Source organism: Crocuta crocuta, unplaced genomic scaffold (genome assembly GCF_008692635.1).
Source record: "Crocuta crocuta isolate KB4526 unplaced genomic scaffold, BGI_CrCroc_1.0 scaffold32, whole genome shotgun sequence".
Lineage (NCBI taxonomy): Eukaryota > Metazoa > Chordata > Mammalia > Carnivora > Hyaenidae > Crocuta > Crocuta crocuta.
The window spans coordinates 13194818-13215680 of record NW_027529424.1 but is presented as its reverse complement, the minus strand read 5'-3'; the positions used below and the strand labels follow the sequence as shown (position 1 = coordinate 13215680).

Sequence of the window (20863 nt, the reverse complement as noted above, 5' to 3'; positions counted from 1 at the left end):
ATTGAGCCACCCAGGTGTCCCTCCTTTATTTTCTCTTGTATCACTTTTTTGTTCATAATTTTTCTCGAGAATCATGGTATTTATTTTTTCTAGATAAACTTCAGATCAGCTGTGGAGTGTTTCTGGTTTCCATGCCCAGCTGGCCCTCTCCACCCTAGGGTCTGTTAGTTCTGAGTTGGTCTGGCTTCACCTTGCCCTTGCAGACGGAGAGTGTGCCTCTGGCTTTTTACTTTCCTGTTCCTTTTGCATCCGGCAAGGCATTTCATGTCATTCTTTCCGGTGATGTCTCCTCAGGAGAGGCCCCCCTTCATCCCCGAGGGAGTGGTGGCACGCAGGAAGAGAATGGACACTGGGGAGCCCAGGAAGAAGCGGGTAGGTCTGCTCCAGGGGGCGCATAAGTCCAGGTGTGCACCGAGGGTGTCCTGGCCTGTATCCTCAGGCTCTGGGACCACGGCCATGACCGACAAAGGCCCCTCACCTCATGGGTGGGAGGGAGGTGACCGTGAACACCGCGCGGATGTGAGCAGTGGGTGTGCCGGGAATGGGAGCTGGGCCGCACAGGCCTTAGAGTGATGGGCTCTCGGCCTGGAGCAGAGGCTTCTCCCAGGGCTTGGGGGGCCCGGCCTTCGTGCACCTGGAAGGCCGGCAGGAGCTCATGAGAGTTGTCTGCTCTTTGGTTGCAGGAACGAGACCTTGAAGTGGAGCTAGGAGACGACTATATCTTGGACCTTCAGAGTAAGGGCCGGCGACCCCGTCAGGACGCTGTGGGGGGTTCAGGGCCCGCTCGCCCTGTGGCTGCGCCCTTGTCTCTTTCTCAGAGATGAGGCCGCGTGCGGGTGCTGCTGTGGCCTCAGGAGGAGGGTGGTTTGTAGCATGTGTGGCACAGGTGCTGGGTCCGCTGCTGCCTTTGTCCCCCCTTCCTTCCCCCCCCCGACTCGGCCTGCGGTCCCGAGGCGCTGGGCAACCCCGGGGGTATTTGGAGTCCCTCTTCCGAACTGTCTCTTTGCTGGGGTGTTAGGTGCAAACACTCTATCTTCTTCATGGAGAGACGTGTGTAAGAACTCATTTTGGCACATGGCGCTTGAAGGTATTACAAAGTGCAGGGAACATAACTTTTTTTTTTAACCTCAGAGTACTGGGATCTCATGAACTCTTCTGAGAAGCATGATAAGATACCCGAGATCTGGGAAGGCCACAATATAGCTGATTACATTGACCCCGATATCATGCAGGTTTGTGTCTCCTGTTACATTGTGATTTGTATTCCTTCTGCCTGCTCGTCCCTCGTCCCTTCTGCTCCCCGTGCCGTCTCGGCCACAACCGATGTGGGGCAGGTGCGCTCCGGCAGCCACGGCCCCCATCCTCCTCTCCTGGAGCTTTGCTCCTCCGTGGCTGCCTCCTCCTGTTCACTGTGACTCAGCCTGTAGTGCCCGTGGATCCCTCCACTTTAAAAACAAAACCCTTCTTAAGCCCCAGCTCCTCTTTTCGTTGCTCTGCTGCCTTTCTCCCCCTCAGCGAAGCCTTTTGAAAAAAACAGTGTTTCCTGTCCGCGCTCGCTCGTTTCCTGCTCCTTCCCAGATGCTGCCCTGCCTGTGCAGCTTCAGGCTGCAGGTCTCCAGGGAGGAAACCCTGCACGAACCTCCTCCTCCTCCCTGTTCCTCCTTCCCTTGAATTCTCTGCTCTCTGTGGCCTGCTTCTCCTCCTCACCTGTGCTCTGCTCACGCACGGTCCACGTCCCAGCACAGGGGCCCGGTCACGGCTTGCTTCACGCTCTGCTTGTGCCTCGTCGTTGCTCTGAGCGTGTGGGTTCACGGCCTGCGATTGGCCTGCCCGTCCCTGCCCACCTCCCTCCCCCCGTGCTTTTCCCATCAGCTGAGGCATGGCCGCATCTGCCGCGTTGCCATCGGGGTTTCTTCGGTTACGGTGTGCATACGTGCATATGTAATTCGCCTCTAATGTCATTTTCTAGATTTTAGTTTTTTAAGTAATCTCTAAACCCAGTGAGGGGCTGAACATAGAACCCCGATATCAAGAGTCACACAGTCCCCTTGCTGGGCCAGCTGGGCACCCTGTAACTTCTTTTTATTAGCTCTTCAGTCAGCAGTGGTGTTGGCTTGTGTTTGAGTCATCATTGAGTTTAATTATAATTCTTTTTCAAGAAATTGGAAGAGTTAGAAAAAGAAGAGGAGCTGAGAACAGCGGCAGGTGAGTACGACAGCGAATCTGACAGTGAAGATGAGGAGATGGTGGAGATCCGCCAGCTGGCAAAGCAAATTCGGGAGAAAAAGAAGCTGAAAATTCTGCAGTCCAAGGAGAAAAACACACAGGGGCCCAGGATGCCTCGGACTGCTAAGAAGGTAAGTTCTGTGCTTCCAGAGTGGCAGGACCGGTTTCTGCGGCATTGGTTGCTTGCACAGCCCTGCTAAATGTAGCACATCTGCCCAGACCTGGCTGTGGGATAGCACGTATTTGGTTTGGTGACACGTACTGACTTTTGAGGTTGGTCGAACCCTGATCTTTTGATTTTGCTGATGGCACTGTCACGTCAGCAAGAGCTGACATCCAGGCTCAGTACTGGAGGGTTCAGCCTCTCTGCAGTTGTACAGATTGAGGTTGTGAGTCATGATTTGTGGCAGTAAAGCCATCGCTTAACGTGTTCCTATTCTTTAGCTTCTTTAGTATATTTTGCCATTTATAGAAACTTTTAAGCTGGGCAGCTTAAATCCTCGGGCAGCATATGAGGCAGCTCCTGTGACTAGGACAGGGAGAGTCGCACTTCAGCCACAAATGGGTCAAATGATGTCAGAATTCTTTCAGTCCCTGCTCTGTCTTTGTAGGTCTTTCTGTCCTGCCCCCTGCTTTTGTCAGGGTGGCAGGTAAGGCCAGGTGTCACCCTCAAACCACAGGATGTGACAGAAAGTGGGGGGAAGCTTCCCAAAGATAGGATGACGGTCAGGGCAGCTAAAATATAATGGGAGAGGAAGGAAAATAATGGCATTCAAGATAACTCTCGTATTAATGTGTCTGAAGTACTATTCTCATGTGATGGCAGACGAGTGGTTCTTACTAGATAAGACCTCCATCTGTCTGCCCGGTAGTGCTCAGTGGGTTTGGGAGAAGATGCTGTCTCTGGAGTCTTGGGGCATGTCATGCGACCTCAGTGTCAGTGACCCTTGCATGCAGAGACCCCTGCAGGGTAGTGGAGAATTCAGGGGCATGAAGTGTATGTCGTCTTGCATGTAGCCACGGCCTGGGATATACTGGTTTCCATGAGCTTCAGTGAACCGTCCAAAAACATGAACGTTGGGCCCAGTTAAAAGATACCATTTCTAAAAGAAATGTATCATAGATCATTGTAAAGGTACGCTTTCCTTTTACAATTTTTTTAAGCATTTTATGAAACTAATTTTGCCTATAACAGATACCTTTTCCCCTGTGTTCAGGTTCAGCGGAAAGTGCTAGAGAGTGAGATGCGCAGTCTTGGCGTTGACATGGATGACAAAGACAACGTAAGTGCATGCACACAGTCTCAGTTAGAAAACGAGACTCGTAGAAACCTGGGAGGCTACAGACATCAAAGAAGAGATGTGGACTTTGAGTATGTCTGTTGAGCAGCACTGGAAGTGGCTGGCTGAGAATGGAACGTGTTTGTCCCACTGCTGTCCATGTGCCCCATGGGATGGCTCAGAACTGTCAGCTCAAGGGACTGTGCGCTAATGCAGGGGCTGTCTTCAGACTCCGTTCCTGTTCACCACATGAGAATTTAGGAACGCTTTGCACACTCCCATCACTTTGCATTAAAACTTATCCCTGAGCATGGGACGGCTTCCGGGCATTACTCTGATGTGTCAGTAATAACATCAGTGATGTGAGATGGCCTTAGTGCATCTGTCTTTTTTAATATTTCATTATATATACATCGTGTTCCGTTTCAGGTTAGTATATGAAAAATACCAGAAACTAGAAAGGAAGAAAGAAATCACTTGTGTTCACAGTGCACAAAAATAATCTAGGTTAACATGCAGCGTATACCTTTTTATTCAAATTTTCATGCAGACGCCTTACTTAAATCTTTAAGATGTAACTATAACCCTATTCTGTATATTGTGTCTATATTTTCATTGAGGCATAAGCCATTTTTTTGTTGTTTATTAAAGTTTATTTTTTTTGGGAGAGAGTGTTTGAGCAGGGGAGGGGAAAAGAGGGAGAGAGTCCCAAGCAGGCTTCATGCGACAGAGCCCATCTCTGGGCTCGAACTCAAAACTGTAAGATCATGACCTGAGCGGAAATCAAGAGTTGGACGCTTAACCAACTGAGCCAAATAGGCGCCCCAAGCATTTTTTATTTTTGGATAACTTTTCACATTTTTTTTGAGTAAAAAATTTTAGTTTCTTTTAGACCTCAGTTTGGTTGCAGTTCAAAAATTCATTTGCTGTTAACTCAGAACATAAGGTGGTGTGTAAGAAATATACAGTAAATTAAGAGAATTAGTGTCTGGTGAGCATACAAATTGCAATAGAATATCAGAAAACAAGACATAAACTTATTTTAAAAATTTTTTACTTGAACTTTAATTTTGGTGACTGAAGTCTTCATGGGGCATCTTAGCTTCGGTTTAGTGACCAGAAACCTGAGGGTTTGTTGAGTCAACACGAGAGGGGCTTGGGTTGTAAATAGTTCAGCACTGTTTTCCTGGAAGCCCAAAGATTAGAAGGGGTTTCAGATAACTCGGAATTCCGATCTTTTTTCTTGATGAATTAATGCTGGAGCATATACATTTTTGTGTGAAATAATTTTCTCATATTCTGGATTATTTCAGCAAAACATTCCTAGAATTGGAATAATCAAAATCAAAAGATAAGATTCATCGTGTTAAAGCTCCTTTCTGAAGGGGTTATACTAATTTGGATTTTTAGTAGCCACGTATTAGGCCTATGCTGCTTGCCTGGAGCATTATTTTAACAAACATCCGTTAGCGTCTGGCTTCTGACCATTGGTGCAGACTGACTGCCCACGCTCCTGTCCAGGTGTGTTGTTGTTCTTTGGACAGGACATGGGTGAGCGAGGCGCCCACCAGCGGGAGCACTGTGGCCTCACCGAGGGGCAGTCAGCATGGCTTTGCTTCGCTTCAGCTTCCTGAGGGCTGTCCCCTGTGTTCAGGTAGATGGCCCCAGAGCTGGGAAGAGAGGACACATTACAGTGAAAATAGCAGTTAGGATGCCAATCTCGTGACCTAGGGGAAGGGACAGCATTGGGGAATGGCCAGTTTTAAGTAAATGCTTTCTAATGGAGTTAAAATCATTTACGTAAAGCAGCCGCATTGAGTGGAAAAGAATATTTGACTGATAACGTGAAGTTATCTATGTGTGTGTGTGTGTGTGTGTGTGTATATACATATACTTTGTGTATTTTTTTTTAATGAGTATTAGACAGAAGTTAATTAGAATATAAGAGAAGATCAGAAAAGAAAAATAGTATGAAATCTCTCTTTACAGAGAGGGGACATTTGAAAGTGAATGCCCCAACTATGTATATTTTTAAAGAGCTTTAGTTTGTTTTTTGTTTTTAACTTTTTATTTATTTTTGAGAGAGACAGCGTGAGCAGGGGAGGGTCAGAGAGAGAGGGAGACACAGAATCTGAAACAGGCTCCAGGGTCTGAGCTGGCAGTCAGTACAGAGCCCGATGCGGGGTTCAAACCCACAAACCGTGAGATCATGACCTGAGCTGAAGTCGGACGCTTAACCACCTGAGCCACCCAGGCGCCCCAAGAGCTTTAGTTTATTTGATAATGGCATTAAAAACTATGTGTCCTGTCTCCCTGTCAGTATGATTTCGTGTTTGTGATTCCTTGTAAGTCTGGGGGCTGGGCTGGGGTCCTACAGAACTGAATTTGCTCTTTGTGCTTTCCAGGCCCATTATGCAGTCCAGGCCAGAAGGTCCCGGAGCACTACTAGGAAGAGAAAACGGGATGACTCTGTTCCGCCCACGTCTGTAACCCGGAGCCGCAGCTGCTCTCGGACTCCACGGGACGTCTCTGGCCTTCGGGACGTCAAGGTTAGTCCCCTGTGATGTGCAATAAAAAACAGTGATCTCTACTGTTAATGACTCCAGGGTTCAGGGAACATACCCACAGCTACCATTTAGAAGGCAGGGACTGCAGGTGGGTGCTGGATATTCTGGACCCTTCCCTAGGTGCACCATTCCCTACCAATGTCGTTTCTTGGGGATAGACAGAAGCATGGTGTCATAGGGCACCAGGTGATGTGAGCCCCAAGCCAGCCATGCAGGAGTAAGCCAGAAAGCATCCCTATTCAGCACCTGGAGGCCCAAGCCCCTAACAACAACCAGATCCTTAAGGGAACCAGCCCAGAGGGAGCCGTTTGGGTTAGTCTTTTGGGAAAGACATTTTGGACGTACACAGTCTCTTTTGCTGAAACTTTTAAAATTAAATGAACACAAAAATTGGTACTTTTGGCATTTTGACAATTCAGGTATAAGAAAAAGTTTGTATATAAACTGGCCAACAGTCTACGTGATGGAAGCCTGGGATTTGATTTCTACCATGCCATCTCTTTCTAGAAATCTGAATTTTAATCCTGGCATTATCATTTGTCAGATGGGAGTATAGTTTCATGGGCTGGTTCTCTGTTTTCTTTTGTGTCTAAGAGGGAATTGCAACAGATGTCCCCTAATCCTCCAGGATCTTGCAGACACAGAGCTTGTCTAGAAATAACATTCATTCCCATCTTCATTCTCATCATGCAGACAGTTGAGTTCCTACAGACACAGTGGGTCCTAGAGTGACTTGTCGGCACTTCTCACAGAGTAGATCTGGACCCTTAAGACCTACTCTTTTTTNTGAGGTCCCAATCGTTTATTTTTGCTCTTGATTCCCTTGCCTTAAGACCTACTCTTAACCAATAATGAAAAGGCACATGGACACTCAGTAGCTAACATGTTTTATGTGTCCTTTTGCTTTCCAGATGGTTAAAAAAGCCAAGACCATGATGAAGAATGCTCAGAAGAAGATGAACCGCCTGGGGAAGAAAGGAGAGGCAGACAGACATGTGTTTGATATGAAGCCCAAGCACTTACTCTCCGGAAAGAGGAAAGCTGGGAAAAAGGACAGGAGGTAGAGTCCTCTGCAGCTGAGATGGTTTGGCTAGACCGTTTGTTTCCTGGTCTGGTCCAGTTTCACCAAACAGGAGGCCTGACCTATAAACTGAAAATTGCAACGACATAACCTGATGCGCTTGTTGCTTTGCTGTACGTCAGGGTGTGCAGGTGTGGGAGATGTTTACCACTGTGTAAATAGTACAAGTACCTGAGCAGACTGTGGTTTCTGCGTCTGGTGGGGTTGTGATCACTTCACGTCTGCAGAACTGGAAATATTGAGTGATGGAAATACTTGTTCTGATGGAGAAGAATCTTACTCTCTTCTGTAAGAGGGAACTTTGGTGCGTGCACGCGTATAGTCTCTCAAAGAAAGCATCTCCTTGCAGCTGTGGGCAGAAGGCTGGCAGCCCTGTCCTGGAGATGTAAGAATGAATGCCAGTGCTAGATTATTTTCTAGTTTTTTTGTACAACGTGTGCATCGTTGCAATCTATTTTCAACGAGTTTATCTAAAATAAACTTCTGAAAGAAAGTGGTTTTGATTTAGTTTGTTGTTTGGGGTTTTTTTTTTGTTTTTGTTTTGTTCTTGTTTTTTTTGTTTAGTTACAAACCCCTGTCAATGTTGCCAAATGGAAAGGGAGAAAAATAAATTATTTTGTTTTTCGAAACAAAACACTTTTTTGTGGGGTAAAACATTGTTTAGGCACCGGAGCAGTTGAGCTAGGCATCCCCTGCTGAGGGAACCCAGAACTGCATGTGTTCAGAGAAGCAGACACCCTAACATTCCCGCAGAACCCCCTCCTGGGCTATGTTTTCAGTTACTCTGAGTTGAAGTTGTGCTGTACATGTCAGCTCAGAACCCCCATGCACAACGCGATGTAGGAAGTTAGCATATCAAAGTATTAAGTGTTTAAAATATCACTTTTTGACCTTAAAACAGTGGTGGTGTTACCACCACTTAACTCACAGTCTCCAGCGGAGCGCGCCTCCTGGGGCTGAATGCTTGTCAAGTGTGCAGTGTGGGACGGGCTTTTGTGTTCTGTAATGTGATGTGATTTTCTTCTTACAGCACAGGTAAGTCTAAGAGCTGCTGCATTTTGGGAATACAAAGTAAGATTATCATGTTATGTGTGCTGAAAAGATTTGTTAAGAGTTCAGAAGGGGAGAGAAACACTGTGGTGTTGGGGAGGCCCAGGGAGCCCATCCCTTTGCAGGGATCGTGGTTGCACTGGTGCTCAGAGAATCTGCCTGCGGTAAGTGTTTTAGAAGTTGAGTCTCTTTGGAGGTTCGTGTCTTGTAGGGAAGAGCTTGGTTGGCAAATCCATTAATTTTAATTTTGGTTCGTTTTAGCCCTTATGGCTTAATGTTCACCTATCCCCACACCTACTTTAAAAAAAAAAAAGGTGGACCAAAAATCATAAAATATCCAGGCGTAAACCTAACCAAAGAGGTGAAAAGTCTATATACTGAAAACTATAGAAAGCTTATGAAAGAAATTGAAGAAGATACACAAAAAAGTGGGAAAACATTTCATGTTCGTGGATTGGTAGAACAAATATTGTTAAAATGTCAATGCTACCCAAAGCAATCTACATATTCAATGCAATCCCTATCAAAATAACACCAGCATTCTTCACAGAACTAGAACAAACAGTTCTGAAATTTGTATGGCACCAGAAAAGACACTGAATAGCCAGAGCAATCCTGAAAAAGGAAACCAAAGCTGGAGGCATCACAATTCCAGACTTCCAGCTTTATTACACAGCTGTAATGAAAGTGCGCCACTGGCACAAAAATAGACACACAGATTAATGGACCAGAATAGAGAACCTAGAAATGGACCTACAAACAGAGGGCCAGCTGATCTTTGACAAAGCAGGAAAGATAATCCAATGGAAAGAAGACCGTCTCTTCAGCAAATGGTGTTGAGAAGACTCTACAGCGATGTGCAGAAGAATGAAACTGGATCACATTCTTACACTATATACTCAAAATGGATGAAAAACCTTTAAGTTGAGACAGGAAGCCAATTCCTAGAGGAGAAACCAGGTAACAACCTCTTGGACCTCGGCTGCAGCAACTTTTTATTTGACATGTCTTTGGAGGCAAGGGAAACAAAAACAAAAATGAACTACTGGGACTTTATCAAGATAAAAAGCTGTTGCACAGCCAAGGAAACAATCATCAAAACTAAAAGGCAAAAGACAGAATGGGAGAAGATATTTGCAAATGACATATCAGGTAAAGGGTTAGTATTCAAAATGTATAAAGAACTTACCAAACTCACCCAAAAAACAATCCAGTGAAGAAATGGGCAGAAGACATGAATAGACACTTTCCCAAAGAAGACATCCAGCTGGCAAACAGATATGTGGAAAGATGCTCAACATCGCTCATCAGGGAAATACAAATCAAAACCACAATGAGGTACCACCTCATACCCATCAGAGTGGCTAAAATTAACAACTTAGACAACAACAGATGTTGGCAAGAATGTGGAGAAAGGGGGAACCCTTTTCCGTTACTGGTGGGAATGCAAACTGGTGCAGCCATTCTGGAGAACAGTGTGGAAGATCCTCAGAAAGTTAAAAATAGAATGACCCTACAACCCAGCAATTGCACTACTAGAAATTTATCCAAAGGGGATAAAAAGCTGATTCAAAGGGGCACATGCACCCCAATGTTACAGTAGAATGATCAATAATAGCCAAATTATGGAAAGAGCCCAAATGGCCATCAACTGATGAATGGATAAGCAAGATGTGTATATGTATATACACAATGGAATACTACTAAGCAATCAAAAAGAACAAAATCTTGCCATTTGCAACAACCTGGGTGGAACTAGAGTGCATTATGCTAAGCAAAATAANAACTCACTTATTTTATTCATAAGTGATTTCTACACAGTGCACTGAATCCCAACAGAGGAGGGATCCTAGCTCAAGAGATCTTTGAGAACCAACATTTCAAGTTTACGTAAACTAGGATTTAAAAAAGAGTTCCAGGGCACCTGGGTGGCTCAGTCAGCTCAGGTCATGATCTCACAGTTCGTGAGTTCGAGCCCCGCGTCGGGCTCTGTGCTGACAGCTCAGAGCCTGGCGGCTGCTTCAGATTCTGTGGCTCCCTCTCCCTGCCCCTCCCCTACTCATGCTGTCTTTATAAGAAAAAAAAAAAACAAACATTAAAAAAAATTTTTTAATTCAAAATAAGTTAGTGAAAGGCAGATACAGGATTTCACTCAAAATGGAATTTAATAAAACAGAAGAACATAGGGGAAGGGCAGTACAAATAAGATAAATACAGGAGACAAACCATAAGAGACTCAAACACGGGGAACAAACAAGGTTGCTGGTGGAGGGATGGGTGGAGGGACGGGCGAAATGGGGGATGGGCATTAAGGAGGGCGCTTGCTGGGAGGAGCGCTAGGTGTCATGTAAGTGATGAATCACTAAATTCTATTCCTAAAATCGTTATTACACTATGTTAACTAACTTGGATCTAAAAAAAAAAAAAAGAAAAGAAAAAAAACGGTACCCCTGGGGGGCTCAGTCAGTTGAGCATCCAACTTTGGCTCAGGTCATGATCTCACGGTTTGTAAGTTCAAGTCCTGCATTGGGTTCTCTACGGTCACTGTGGAGCTTGCTTCAGATCCTCTGTCCTGCCCTCTGTACCTCCCTGGCCCATGCTCTCTTTCAAAAATAAACATTAGGGAAAAAAAAAAAAGGCAGGAAACTTGGAACAGTTATCCAAAGAAGGTACACAATCAACCAGGCACATGAGAAGATGCAGAAAATCAGTACTATAGAGAAATGAAATGAAACCCATGATGAGCTCACTCCCACTAGGACAGACACAGGAGAAATAGCAGGTGCTGCCTAGGTTGCAGAGAAAAGGAGCCCTTGTGCACCATTGGTGGGAATGCAGACTGGTGCAGATGCTCTCGAATACAGTATGGAGGCTCTTCAAAAGTTAGAATCATCATGAGCCAGCAATCTCTTCAAGGTATAAATCCAAAGGAATTTGAAGTAGGTTCCCAAAGAGATGGGCACCCTCAAGTCTCTTGCAAAATTGCAGTATCCACTAGGAGAAAGCAGAAGTCCATGGGGGGATGGATGGATGGATACAGAAAATGGCAAGTGCACACAGAGGAGTATTGTGCAGTCTTTAAAAGATAGGAAGTCCTAACACATGTGAAGTATGGATGGACTGTGAGGACCCTGCCGAGTGAGAGGAGCCATTCACAAAAGGACGAATGTCCAGAATCTACCCTGAAGTATCCAAACTAGTCAAAAACCTAGCAAGAGGGAATTAAAGAGTGGGAACCAGGGGAGGAGGAGAAGTTAGTGCTTATTGGGGACAGAGTTTCAGTTTTGCAAGACGTAAAGGGTCTAGTGATCTGTTGAACAGCAATGTGAATATACTTAACTGGTATTACACAATTAAAAATGGGTTAAGATGCATATTTAGAGGCACCTGGGTGGCTCAGTCAGTTAAGCGTCCGACTTCGGCCCAGGTCATGATCTCATGGTTCGTGGGTTCGAGCCCCGCATCGGGCTCTGTGCTGACAGCTCAGAGCCTGGAGCCTGTTTCAGATTCTGTATCTCCCTCTCTGGCCCTCCCCTGCTCGCTCTCTCTCTCTCTCTCTCTCTCAGAAATAAATAAAACATTTTTTAAAAATGCATATTTAATGTTTAGGAGTTTTTTACCATTAAAAAAACAAAAACTCCCAGCAAAGGAAAACCCTGGATCAGGTGGCTTCACCCGTGAATCCTACCAAATATTTAAAAGAAGAACTAACATCAGTCCTTAAACTTTCAAAATGAAGAGACGCGTATACATCCTAATTCATTCCATGAGGCCAGCATTGCCCTGACATTGAGGCCAGACAAAGACACCACAAGAAAACTGGGGACCAATATCCCTCATGAATATTAACACAAAAGTCCTCAACAAAAAGCTAGCCAGCCACAGTGAGCAGCACATTGACAGGAATATGCAGCATGATCACTTGAAGTTCCTGGAAGTCAAGGATGGGTCTGCCTGCAGAAGTGACTGATGTGGCCCGTTAACACAGTGAGGGACAAGAACCACATGACCCTCTCAGTTGATGCAGGGAGAGCGTTTGACGAAATTCAATACCCTTTCATGATAAAGGCACTCAAAAAAAACCTAAGAAGAGAAGAAAACTACTTCAGCATAATACACATCACCTCTGGAGAAACCCCAACCAACATCATGCTCTGGAGAAAGACTGAAAGCTTCCTCTGGTATCAGGAACAAGCAAGCACGCCCTCTCTGGCCACTCCTATTCAACAGTGCTGAAGTCCTAGCCAGAGCAGTTAGACGAGAAAAGGGGGTGGGGGTGGGGAAGGCATACAAATTGGGAAGGATAAAATTAAATCATCTCTGTTCACAGATATTATTTTATATATAATAAACCCTAAGTATTTTGTACAAAAAAAAAAGCTCAGGAAAGTTTGCAGGATATAAAATTAAGCTACAAAAATCAGTTATGTTTTAGGGTAGCCTGGGAAGTTCAGTTGGTTAAGAATCCAACTCTTGATTTTGGCGTAGGTCATGATTTCACGGTTTGTGAGATTGAGCCCCACGTCGGGCTCTGCACTGGTTATGTGTGGCCTCTTGCAATTCTGTCTCCCTTGCTCTCTGACCCTCCTCCACTTTGTCTCTCTCAAAACTAAATAAATAACAAAAATTTTTGAAAAATCAGTGTCTTTAAAAAAGTATTTGTTTATTTTGAGAGAGAGAGAGAGGGGGGAGGGGCAGAGAGATAGAGAGTATCCTAAGCAGGCCCCACACTGTCAGCACAGAGCCCGACGTAGGGCTCAATCTCACAAACCGTGATATCATGACCTGAGCTAAAGTCAAGAGTCACAATCAACCAACTGAACCACCCAGCTGCCTGAGAAGTCAGTTATGTTTCTATACACTAACAATAAACAACCCAGGAACTGAATTAAAATAATTCCACTTCTAATAGGATGAAAAAGAATAAAATTTTTAGGCATCAACCAAGGAGGTGAGAGATGTGTACACAGAAAAGCATAAAACATTGCTGAAAGAGATGCAAAGACAAACCTGGAAAGACCTGTGCTCGTGCGCTGGAGGATGTGAGGTCACTAAGATGTCAGTGCTGCCCGCAGTGATGGCCAGACTGAGGGCAAGCCCTATCAAAACCCCAGCAACGCTTTTGCAGAAATAAAAACAGTCCATCCTAAAGTTTATACGGCGTCTCAGGGAATAGCCGAAATAATCCTGGAAAAGAGTAAAAGCGGAGGACTCGCACTTGGTCATTGCACAACTTGCCGCAAGGCTACAGCAATCGAAGGGGTGCGGCTCTGGCTCGAGGCGGCCGTGGGCGCCCGTGGGGCAGGAGGGCCCGGGCAGGCTTGCAGGCCGGGTTGTGCGGCATGCCAGGAGCTCTCTCCGTTGCAGGAAGGGCCTACAGAGGACGGGGAACCAGGAGAAAGGCCGCAGAATGGAGATGGGATTAGAGCGGGAACTGGAGTCACTCCATGTGGAGGCAGCCCAGCGGGAGGTTCGCCACAATCTTCAAAGACCTTCTCCGGTGGGGCAGGAACTGGCCGTCTGGTCCGGGCCTGGTGCAGGCCTCCCAGCCTCAGAGAAGTGCTCTGAGGTCACGGGGGACCCCAGCCCTGCTCTGCTGGCGGGAGCCCGGGCCCCCCCGCCTGCCGGCCGGCCGCACACCCGCAAGCCTGGAGGTCTGGGTGACACAGCTCCTGCCCCGGCTCCTGTAAGCGTGCTCCATGCTGCCTGCCGCTGGCCCCCTTGGGAACTCCTCCCTCGCCTAGAAAATCTGACATTACCCGTATTTGTGCTGAACTTCTGTCCCTGTCCAGCCTCTCCCTAGCCTTCTCCCAAGGTATCAAAGATAAATTTAATCTTACTGATTCACTTAACAACTTAAACCTCACTTAAGGCACACCCTCACGATTGTTTCTCTGCCTAACGCTCTCGCAGGAGAGCCTCCGCTTGGGGTTTCAGCCTCTCACCCTCTGGGTTGTGTGTGTGGTAAAGTACACATAAAACCAGCCGTTTCCAAGTGGACGTGCAGAGGCATGAAGCATATTCACGTGCTAGACTTGATTTTAAAAGCACTCTTATTTTGTGCTTTTAATTTGTCCTTGTGTATATTTATCGCTGTTCTGTCTTGCCTTCCTTTGAAAGGATTATTTTGTATCTTACATTAGTTTTACTGATTTGAAAGTAATATAAAGTGTACATGTTACTCTAGAAATTATGATATATATGTGTGTATGTATATACATTTAATTACAAAACTCTAATATTAATTAATAAAGTTAGCCTCTACATTAGATCCCACATTTCTCCATCTGAATTTATATGCAGTTGAACTCTATCCCGATCAGGAGGCCTTTAAGGCAAATCATTTCCAAGATTAAATAAAAACACCTAGTTTTAACAACAATTTAAAAAGAAATGCAGCCCATATACATTAATATGGCCTCTTTTTTATTTATTTTTAATGTTTATTTATTTTTGACAGAGAGGGAGACACAGAATGTGAAGCAGCTCCAGGCTCTGAGCTCTCAGCACAGAGCCCGATGTGGGGGTCAAAGCCACGAACCGTGAGCTCATGACCTTAACTGAAGTTGGTCACTTAACCAATGGAGCCACCCAGGTGCCCCTGGCCTCTCAGTTTAAAAACAAATCAGAGGGGCTCCTGGGTGGCTCCGTTGGTTAAGTGTTTCCCTCTTAGTTTCGGCTCGGCTCATGGGCTCGCAGTTCGTGAGCTGTGGGGCTCACTATGTGGGGCTATGTGCTGACAGCACGGAGCCCGCTTTGGATTCGGTCTCCTCTCTCTGTCCCTCTGTGGTATCTTATCTGTGATCAGTTGAAAGTGTTGCAGCACACGTGTGTGTGGCAAACTTCACAGTTGACACATCTGTGTCAAAGGTATATGGGGACTTGTTACACTGTCCTTGCAATTTTTCTGTAGGTTTGAAATTTGAGAATAGTTGGAATAATAAGTCCCTGCTGTCACAGAGCTCACATCCCTGGTGGACAGACAATAAGGACATTACATGCTATACATTACGAGGTGGTAAGTGAAGAAAAAGAAACCAGGAACGGAGGGTAATGGTCAGATTGGGCGTCTCTGAGGTGGCCCATATTGAGTGGTTTTGAACAAAGAGTGAGTCATTCATGGATATGTCTGGAAACAAATTTTCCAAGGAGGAAGTAGTTTAAAGATGTTAAGTGGGAGCATACCTGGTGCACCCAAGAGCAGTAGGAGGGCCTCAGGGCCTGCACAGAGTGGGCTCTGAGGGGAGTCGTGAGCACAGTGGTGCCGGGCACATCACGGGGGGCCGGCCACCGCCGGGTTTCCTCTTGCTGCTTGCTGAGCAGGTGTCGGGCACATTCCTAACTGTTGTGTTGGCAACAGGTGTCAGGAAGCCAGAGCAGAAGCAGGCCAGTCAGGACGCAGTCCAGGGACTGTCTGCGTTCCAAGTAGTAGGAAAAGTGAATCAAAGTTCAATTGTGGGTTTAGTCAAAGGATTTACTGACTAATTGGATACAGGTTATGAGGGGAAAGGGAATTTAGAGTGACTCCAAAGTAGTTAGCCTGAGTGATGGGAAGGGTGGAGTTGCCGTTCCCAGAGGTGTGGTGCAGGTCAGGACGGAAACATGAGACCCTGTTTAAATATAGGGGAAGACAGGGCACCTGGCTGGCTGCCAGTAGAGCCTGTGACTTATGACCTCAGGCTGGTGGGTTTGAGTCCATGTCAGGTATGGGGATTACTTAAAATCTTTAAACATAGAGTTGTCACATAGCCGGCCATCTGAATATGAAATAGAATTCCGTAGATTTAAATCTGGGAGTCTAAAGCATGTAGACTGAAGGTTAGTGTGTGAAACAGAAAGTTCTTTGTCAGTGTATTTAAACGCGCACAAATACAGTCTCAAGTTCACTTGTGCAAACGTGGGGAGTGAGAAGTCCAGGAAGGACCCAGCTGAAGAGTGGGGAAGAGGGGCACTGAAATACAAGCACCCCGTCCCTGGGAAGGTCCCCCAGGTCAGAATGAAACCATCCAGCGAGCGTGCCCGGGAGAGCGGATGGAGGACAAGTCCCTCCCCCACCCCGAGAATGGTAGGAGGTGCAGCCCAGGGGCTTGTTGTCCCAAAGCCACTTGACTGTTCCTGTCATCCGTGCCTGTCCCCTGTGGGGGCCAAGCAGCAGAACACGTGCTCTCGCCCTAACGCGTCTTGCTTTTCGTTCTTGTTCTCTGGCCAATATAGGTTTGAGGGCAAAATAATCAATTTTATAGAAGACTACTGCTGACCCTTAAAGTGGCTGTCAGTTATATATTTTGGAGACTATAACTTTTAAAGTTTAAGATAAAAATTTACATTTCAGGGCGCCTGGGTGGCTCAGTCGGTTGAGCATCTGACTTTGGCTCAGGTCATGATCTTGCAGTTTGTGGGTTTGAGCCCCGTGTTGGGCTCTCTGCTGACAGGAGGAACTTGCTTGGGATTTTCCGTTTTCCCTCTCTCTCTCTCTCTCTCAAAATAGAGAAAAACTTTTAAAAATTAAAAAATTTAAGCTTCATTGCTTTTAAAAAGCTGAGGAGTCCATCAGGTCAAAGAACATTCATACTGCTGTGTTTCAGAGAGAACAGCAGCAACGTCTACCACTTGCTGAGCATTTAGTGCGTGGTTCGGGTCCACTACCGATGCAGCAGCCAGGAGCCACTACTTACACACGGACGGCAGCCTCCTAACATTTTCCAGAGAGGTAAAGAACTAGAAATCATTATAAATGCATTTTGAAGCTATATGATATTTATCATATTTAAGCTACCATAAGTGGGTTAACGTATTATGGTACTGACGTTTTAACAAACCAGACAACAAAATCAAAATGTGCTAATTCTTTTTATTGTTTTTGCTTTTCCATAAAATTAACTTGCCACATGGTCTTGCCTGAAGTTCTAAGTTAACTGTTCAGGATTAACAAGAAATGGAGCTTTCTACTAAATTTACCAAATACTTAGCGTTGTTAAATAACTTTTCATCTTTTTCTTCATTGTGTATTACACAGCATGAGGATAATACAGCCGTCTTAAGATACCAAACTGAGAAGTCTGTGGCAAGAGTTTTAGAAAGTGCATTAAAGTACAATTTATTAATTTACACATATTCCACAACCCAAATCTATTAACATGGACATTCGTCTATGAATTTCCCCTACAATATGGCCGGACTTTGGTAGAACAGTGGTTTTCAGCTGGGACAACTGTGCCCTCCAGGAGACAATGGCATCTGATGTCATTGTGACTGTCACAGGGCAGGGGTGTTAATGGCTTTTAGTGGGTAGAACCCAGGGATGCTGCTAAACACCCCATAACACACAGGATGAACCCTCACAACAAAGAATTCTCCAGCCCAAATGTCAACAGTGTCAAGGTTAGGAGATCCTGTAGAGTATTACTCAACTGACCCAATTTCCACTTTACAGAGAGCCTGTCTGTCCACTGCAAAGCTGCAAACTCTACCCCCAACATGACTCTGAGATCAAGAGTTGCATGCTTGGGGCACCTGGGTGGCTCAGTCGGTTTAGCGTCCGACTTCGGCTCAGGTCATGATCCCACGTTCGTGGGTTTGAGCCCCACATCGGGCTCTGTGCTGACAGCTCAGAGCCTGGAGCCTGCTTCCAATTCTGTGTCTTCCTCTCTCTCTGACCCTACCCTGCTTACACTGTCTCTCTCTCTGTCAGAAATAAATAAAACATTAAAAAAAAAAAAAGTTGCATGCTTGACCAACTGCAGGGGTACACTTGCACCCCTGTCCATGGTAATTCTGAAAGCACACTTTTAACCAATATCATTACCAAAAGCAATGCTCAGCTTTAATTTCCCTTGAACCTGCTCTACTAGTTTAATCTGCTCACATGGAAAGTTAATTTGGACTGTTCTGAAGTAGCTAAGCAAACAGTTCCCACTGCAGTTTTCTAGACTATGATAAAAATTTAATGATTTATAAAGCATTTGGCAAAGAGCAAAGTGCTCTGTAAGTGTGCTGACAATGTTTATCACAACAGATCAAAAATGAAGAGCTTCACTTAATTTGTTCTAGTATGTTAGCACTGTGATTAGACAAGTTAAAATAATTTGCCTTTTACAGTAACCTCTTATAAATGTCTTTTACAAATAGCAATACGCACATATGGGGTGTGTGATACCAAATTAAAAAGTTGGTTGTATTTTCCACACAAATACTGATCGTAAAATATCAGTGTTTCAGGTGAGAGTTCTTAAGGGGAACCAAATTTTAAAAAATCAAGTTAAGTTTCAGTATTTTACTAACCCTTCATCTCCACATTCACATTCTGTGTATTTTCTCATGGTCAACAAACTGACTCAAATGATTCAAGTTATCCCACCACTTAAAAAGAAAAGCTTCCACAATAATTTGAAACCATGGAGTTATCTTAATTTCACCACTGGCTGCTTTTTTCAGAAGTTCTTTTAGCTCTTCCTTTGTCACATAACAATAGCTCTTAATCTCATTGGGATCTGGATTCAAGGTTACATTCTTCCTCACAAACAAAATGTAGTCAATTTCATGTTCCCCCCAGATACCATCTGATTGAGCCTTGTAGTGAATTCGTGTTAGATAATTAATTTCTTCTGGAGGAACCTAGGATAAAAATAAAACAATAGTTGATTTTATTGAAATAATATATTTTTTAAAAAGTGCAGTCACTCAAACCAGATGTGTCACATTCTCCTTCACATCTTGATAGTACTTTTTGAGGAAAAAAGTACTTACCATTTTAACCGGATGAGATATACTTTATTTATTCAGGTATTATTTAAAGGTTACAGGGAAAAAAGATTATTTCAATTTACTGAATCAGATTTGTAGTTCATATTCCTAAGGATTACCACAAGAAACCAAGCCTCTTTGAACTCATCAATTATAAAAACAACCGACTTTAACTTTATTTTGAGAGAAGAGAGTGCATGCAAGTGGGGGGGAGGCACAGAAAGTGTGGGAGAGGGGGGAGGGGGGAGGGGGAGGGGAGAGGGGAGAGGGAGAATCCTAAGTGGGCTTTGAGCTGTCAGTGTGGAGCCCGATTCCGGACTCCAACTGACCAACCGCGAGATCATGGCCAAAATCAAGAGCCCGACTGAGCCACCCAGGTGCCTCCAATAATAAACTTTATATACTGGTTAATACATGAATCTATTTCAGCACTGAGCTACATTCTGACAAGTAATACAAGGAAATCAAAATTTAAGTAATTTTTAATGAAGGTGCTTTCTGGGGCCAATAACTCACAAGTTTACAAAGCAGAGAACTAACTTAAATTTAAAATTTTATTAAAAATGTTTTAACGTTTTTCAATTTCTAAACAAGATTTCAGATGTATGGTAGTGCAGTAAAATCAGTTACCTCTTCCATGGGGATCCCTAATTCAGCCTTTAAACGCCTCTGGGCTGCTCGCCTTACTCCAATCGCATCGTTTTCTTCGAGCTCTCCTGGATTACTTAATGGATGACTACAGCAAGTATTGGTAAAACAACCTGGAACATATTAACACAGATGTAGATTGACTTTCTTCCAAGTAAATCTCAAAGATCAAGAAAACTTATAAGAGTTTTAAAAACAATGGAAAAATAAGTGGCCGAGAATTTCTAAATCGTTATAATGAGCTATCAGTAATCATTCTGTGAAACAGACATGTTTAGGTAAGTTCTTTATTAAGGTCTTCTTAACCAGAAAGATCAAAATGTATAAATACAAACTTAAAACATATATAATAAAATATATATTAAGGGGCGCCTGGGTGGCTCAGTCAGTTAAGCGTCCAACTCTTGATTTCAGCTCCAGTTATGACCCAAACATTTGTGAGATGGAACCACGCTGACCAAGTGGAGCCTGCTTGGTTCTCCCACTCTGCCCCTCCCCCAAATGCAAACTCTCTCTCAAAATAAACTTTAAATATATATATATGTGTGTATATATATAAAAAGATGTATATGCATATACATAGCAGTTTTTAATCTTTATTGTTTTATTAGGTTGCAGTCAATGCATAAACTTCTTTTATGCAAAATATGAAGTTAAGTCTTTCACAGGGTTTCCCTTTTCACCTGGTTCCCAAGAATTCTGCGTGACAGAGTCAAGTTAAAGTTCCCAACAAGATACTGTACATTAAAGGCACAGGCACCTGGGAAGGTGATTTTAGCATCTGATCTTTGTTGTAGCAGAAGCTTATTTTCAGAGTTGAATAAGAAGACACTAAAAGCTCGATGCAATAATCCTGAAAGCCAAAGAGATACAATAATTTAGTTTGAAAATACCAGTTATTCGCCCCATTCTCAGCTTGGGATCCGAAATACTAGTTAACTTGCTCCCATTTTTGGTTTTTTTCCATAGTCTCCTAGTTAGTGAGTCTGCACGGCCACGGCACCCCGGCCACCAGGGAAAGGAGACGGCGAGCAGGGGCCAGCAGACGTGGCCACACGACCCGTCAGGGGCACGGAGCCCAGGGCCGCGGAGCCGGGGTGACAGGGGCTCCCCCTGCGGCCAGACCACAGGTGGCGCGCGACAGGGTCAGAAACCGCGGGGCCGGCCCGACCGCGGGCAGGGCGCTGGGACACGGCACCTTTCTCTATGTTCTCGTTCAGATGGCAGTTCCTCTTGGTGTCGGCCCCGATCTTACGGTCATTCTCGTC

General features: G+C 44.8%; 2 protein-coding genes across 2 annotated transcripts in view; one reads left to right on the top strand and one right to left on the bottom strand.

Annotated features, from left to right (window-relative positions):
• The window catches only part of GTPBP4 (GTP binding protein 4), a 21577-nt gene extending 13920 nt beyond the window's left edge, over nt 1-7657 (top strand). The window contains exons 11-17 of the mRNA XM_077758552.1: nt 295-372; nt 684-735; nt 1132-1232; nt 2160-2357; nt 3444-3509; nt 5912-6055; nt 6985-7657. Of these exons, the coding sequence (XP_077614678.1) occupies nt 295-372; nt 684-735; nt 1132-1232; nt 2160-2357; nt 3444-3509; nt 5912-6055; nt 6985-7137 (792 nt within the window). The 3' untranslated portion in view covers nt 7138-7657. The remainder of the gene's footprint in view (nt 1-294; nt 373-683; nt 736-1131; nt 1233-2159; nt 2358-3443; nt 3510-5911; nt 6056-6984) is intronic.
• Nucleotides 7658-17035: 9378 nt separating this feature from the next.
• Nucleotides 17036-20863, bottom strand: part of LOC144226952 (isopentenyl-diphosphate Delta-isomerase 1-like) — a 19413-nt gene continuing 15585 nt past the window's right edge. The window contains exons 3-6 of the mRNA XM_077758430.1: nt 20794-20857; nt 20356-20448; nt 19578-19708; nt 17036-18818 (exon numbers count right to left, since the gene is read on the bottom strand). Coding sequence (XP_077614556.1) covers nt 18501-18818; nt 19578-19708; nt 20356-20448; nt 20794-20857 — 606 coding nt within the window. The 3' untranslated portion in view covers nt 17036-18500. The remainder of the gene's footprint in view (nt 18819-19577; nt 19709-20355; nt 20449-20793; nt 20858-20863) is intronic.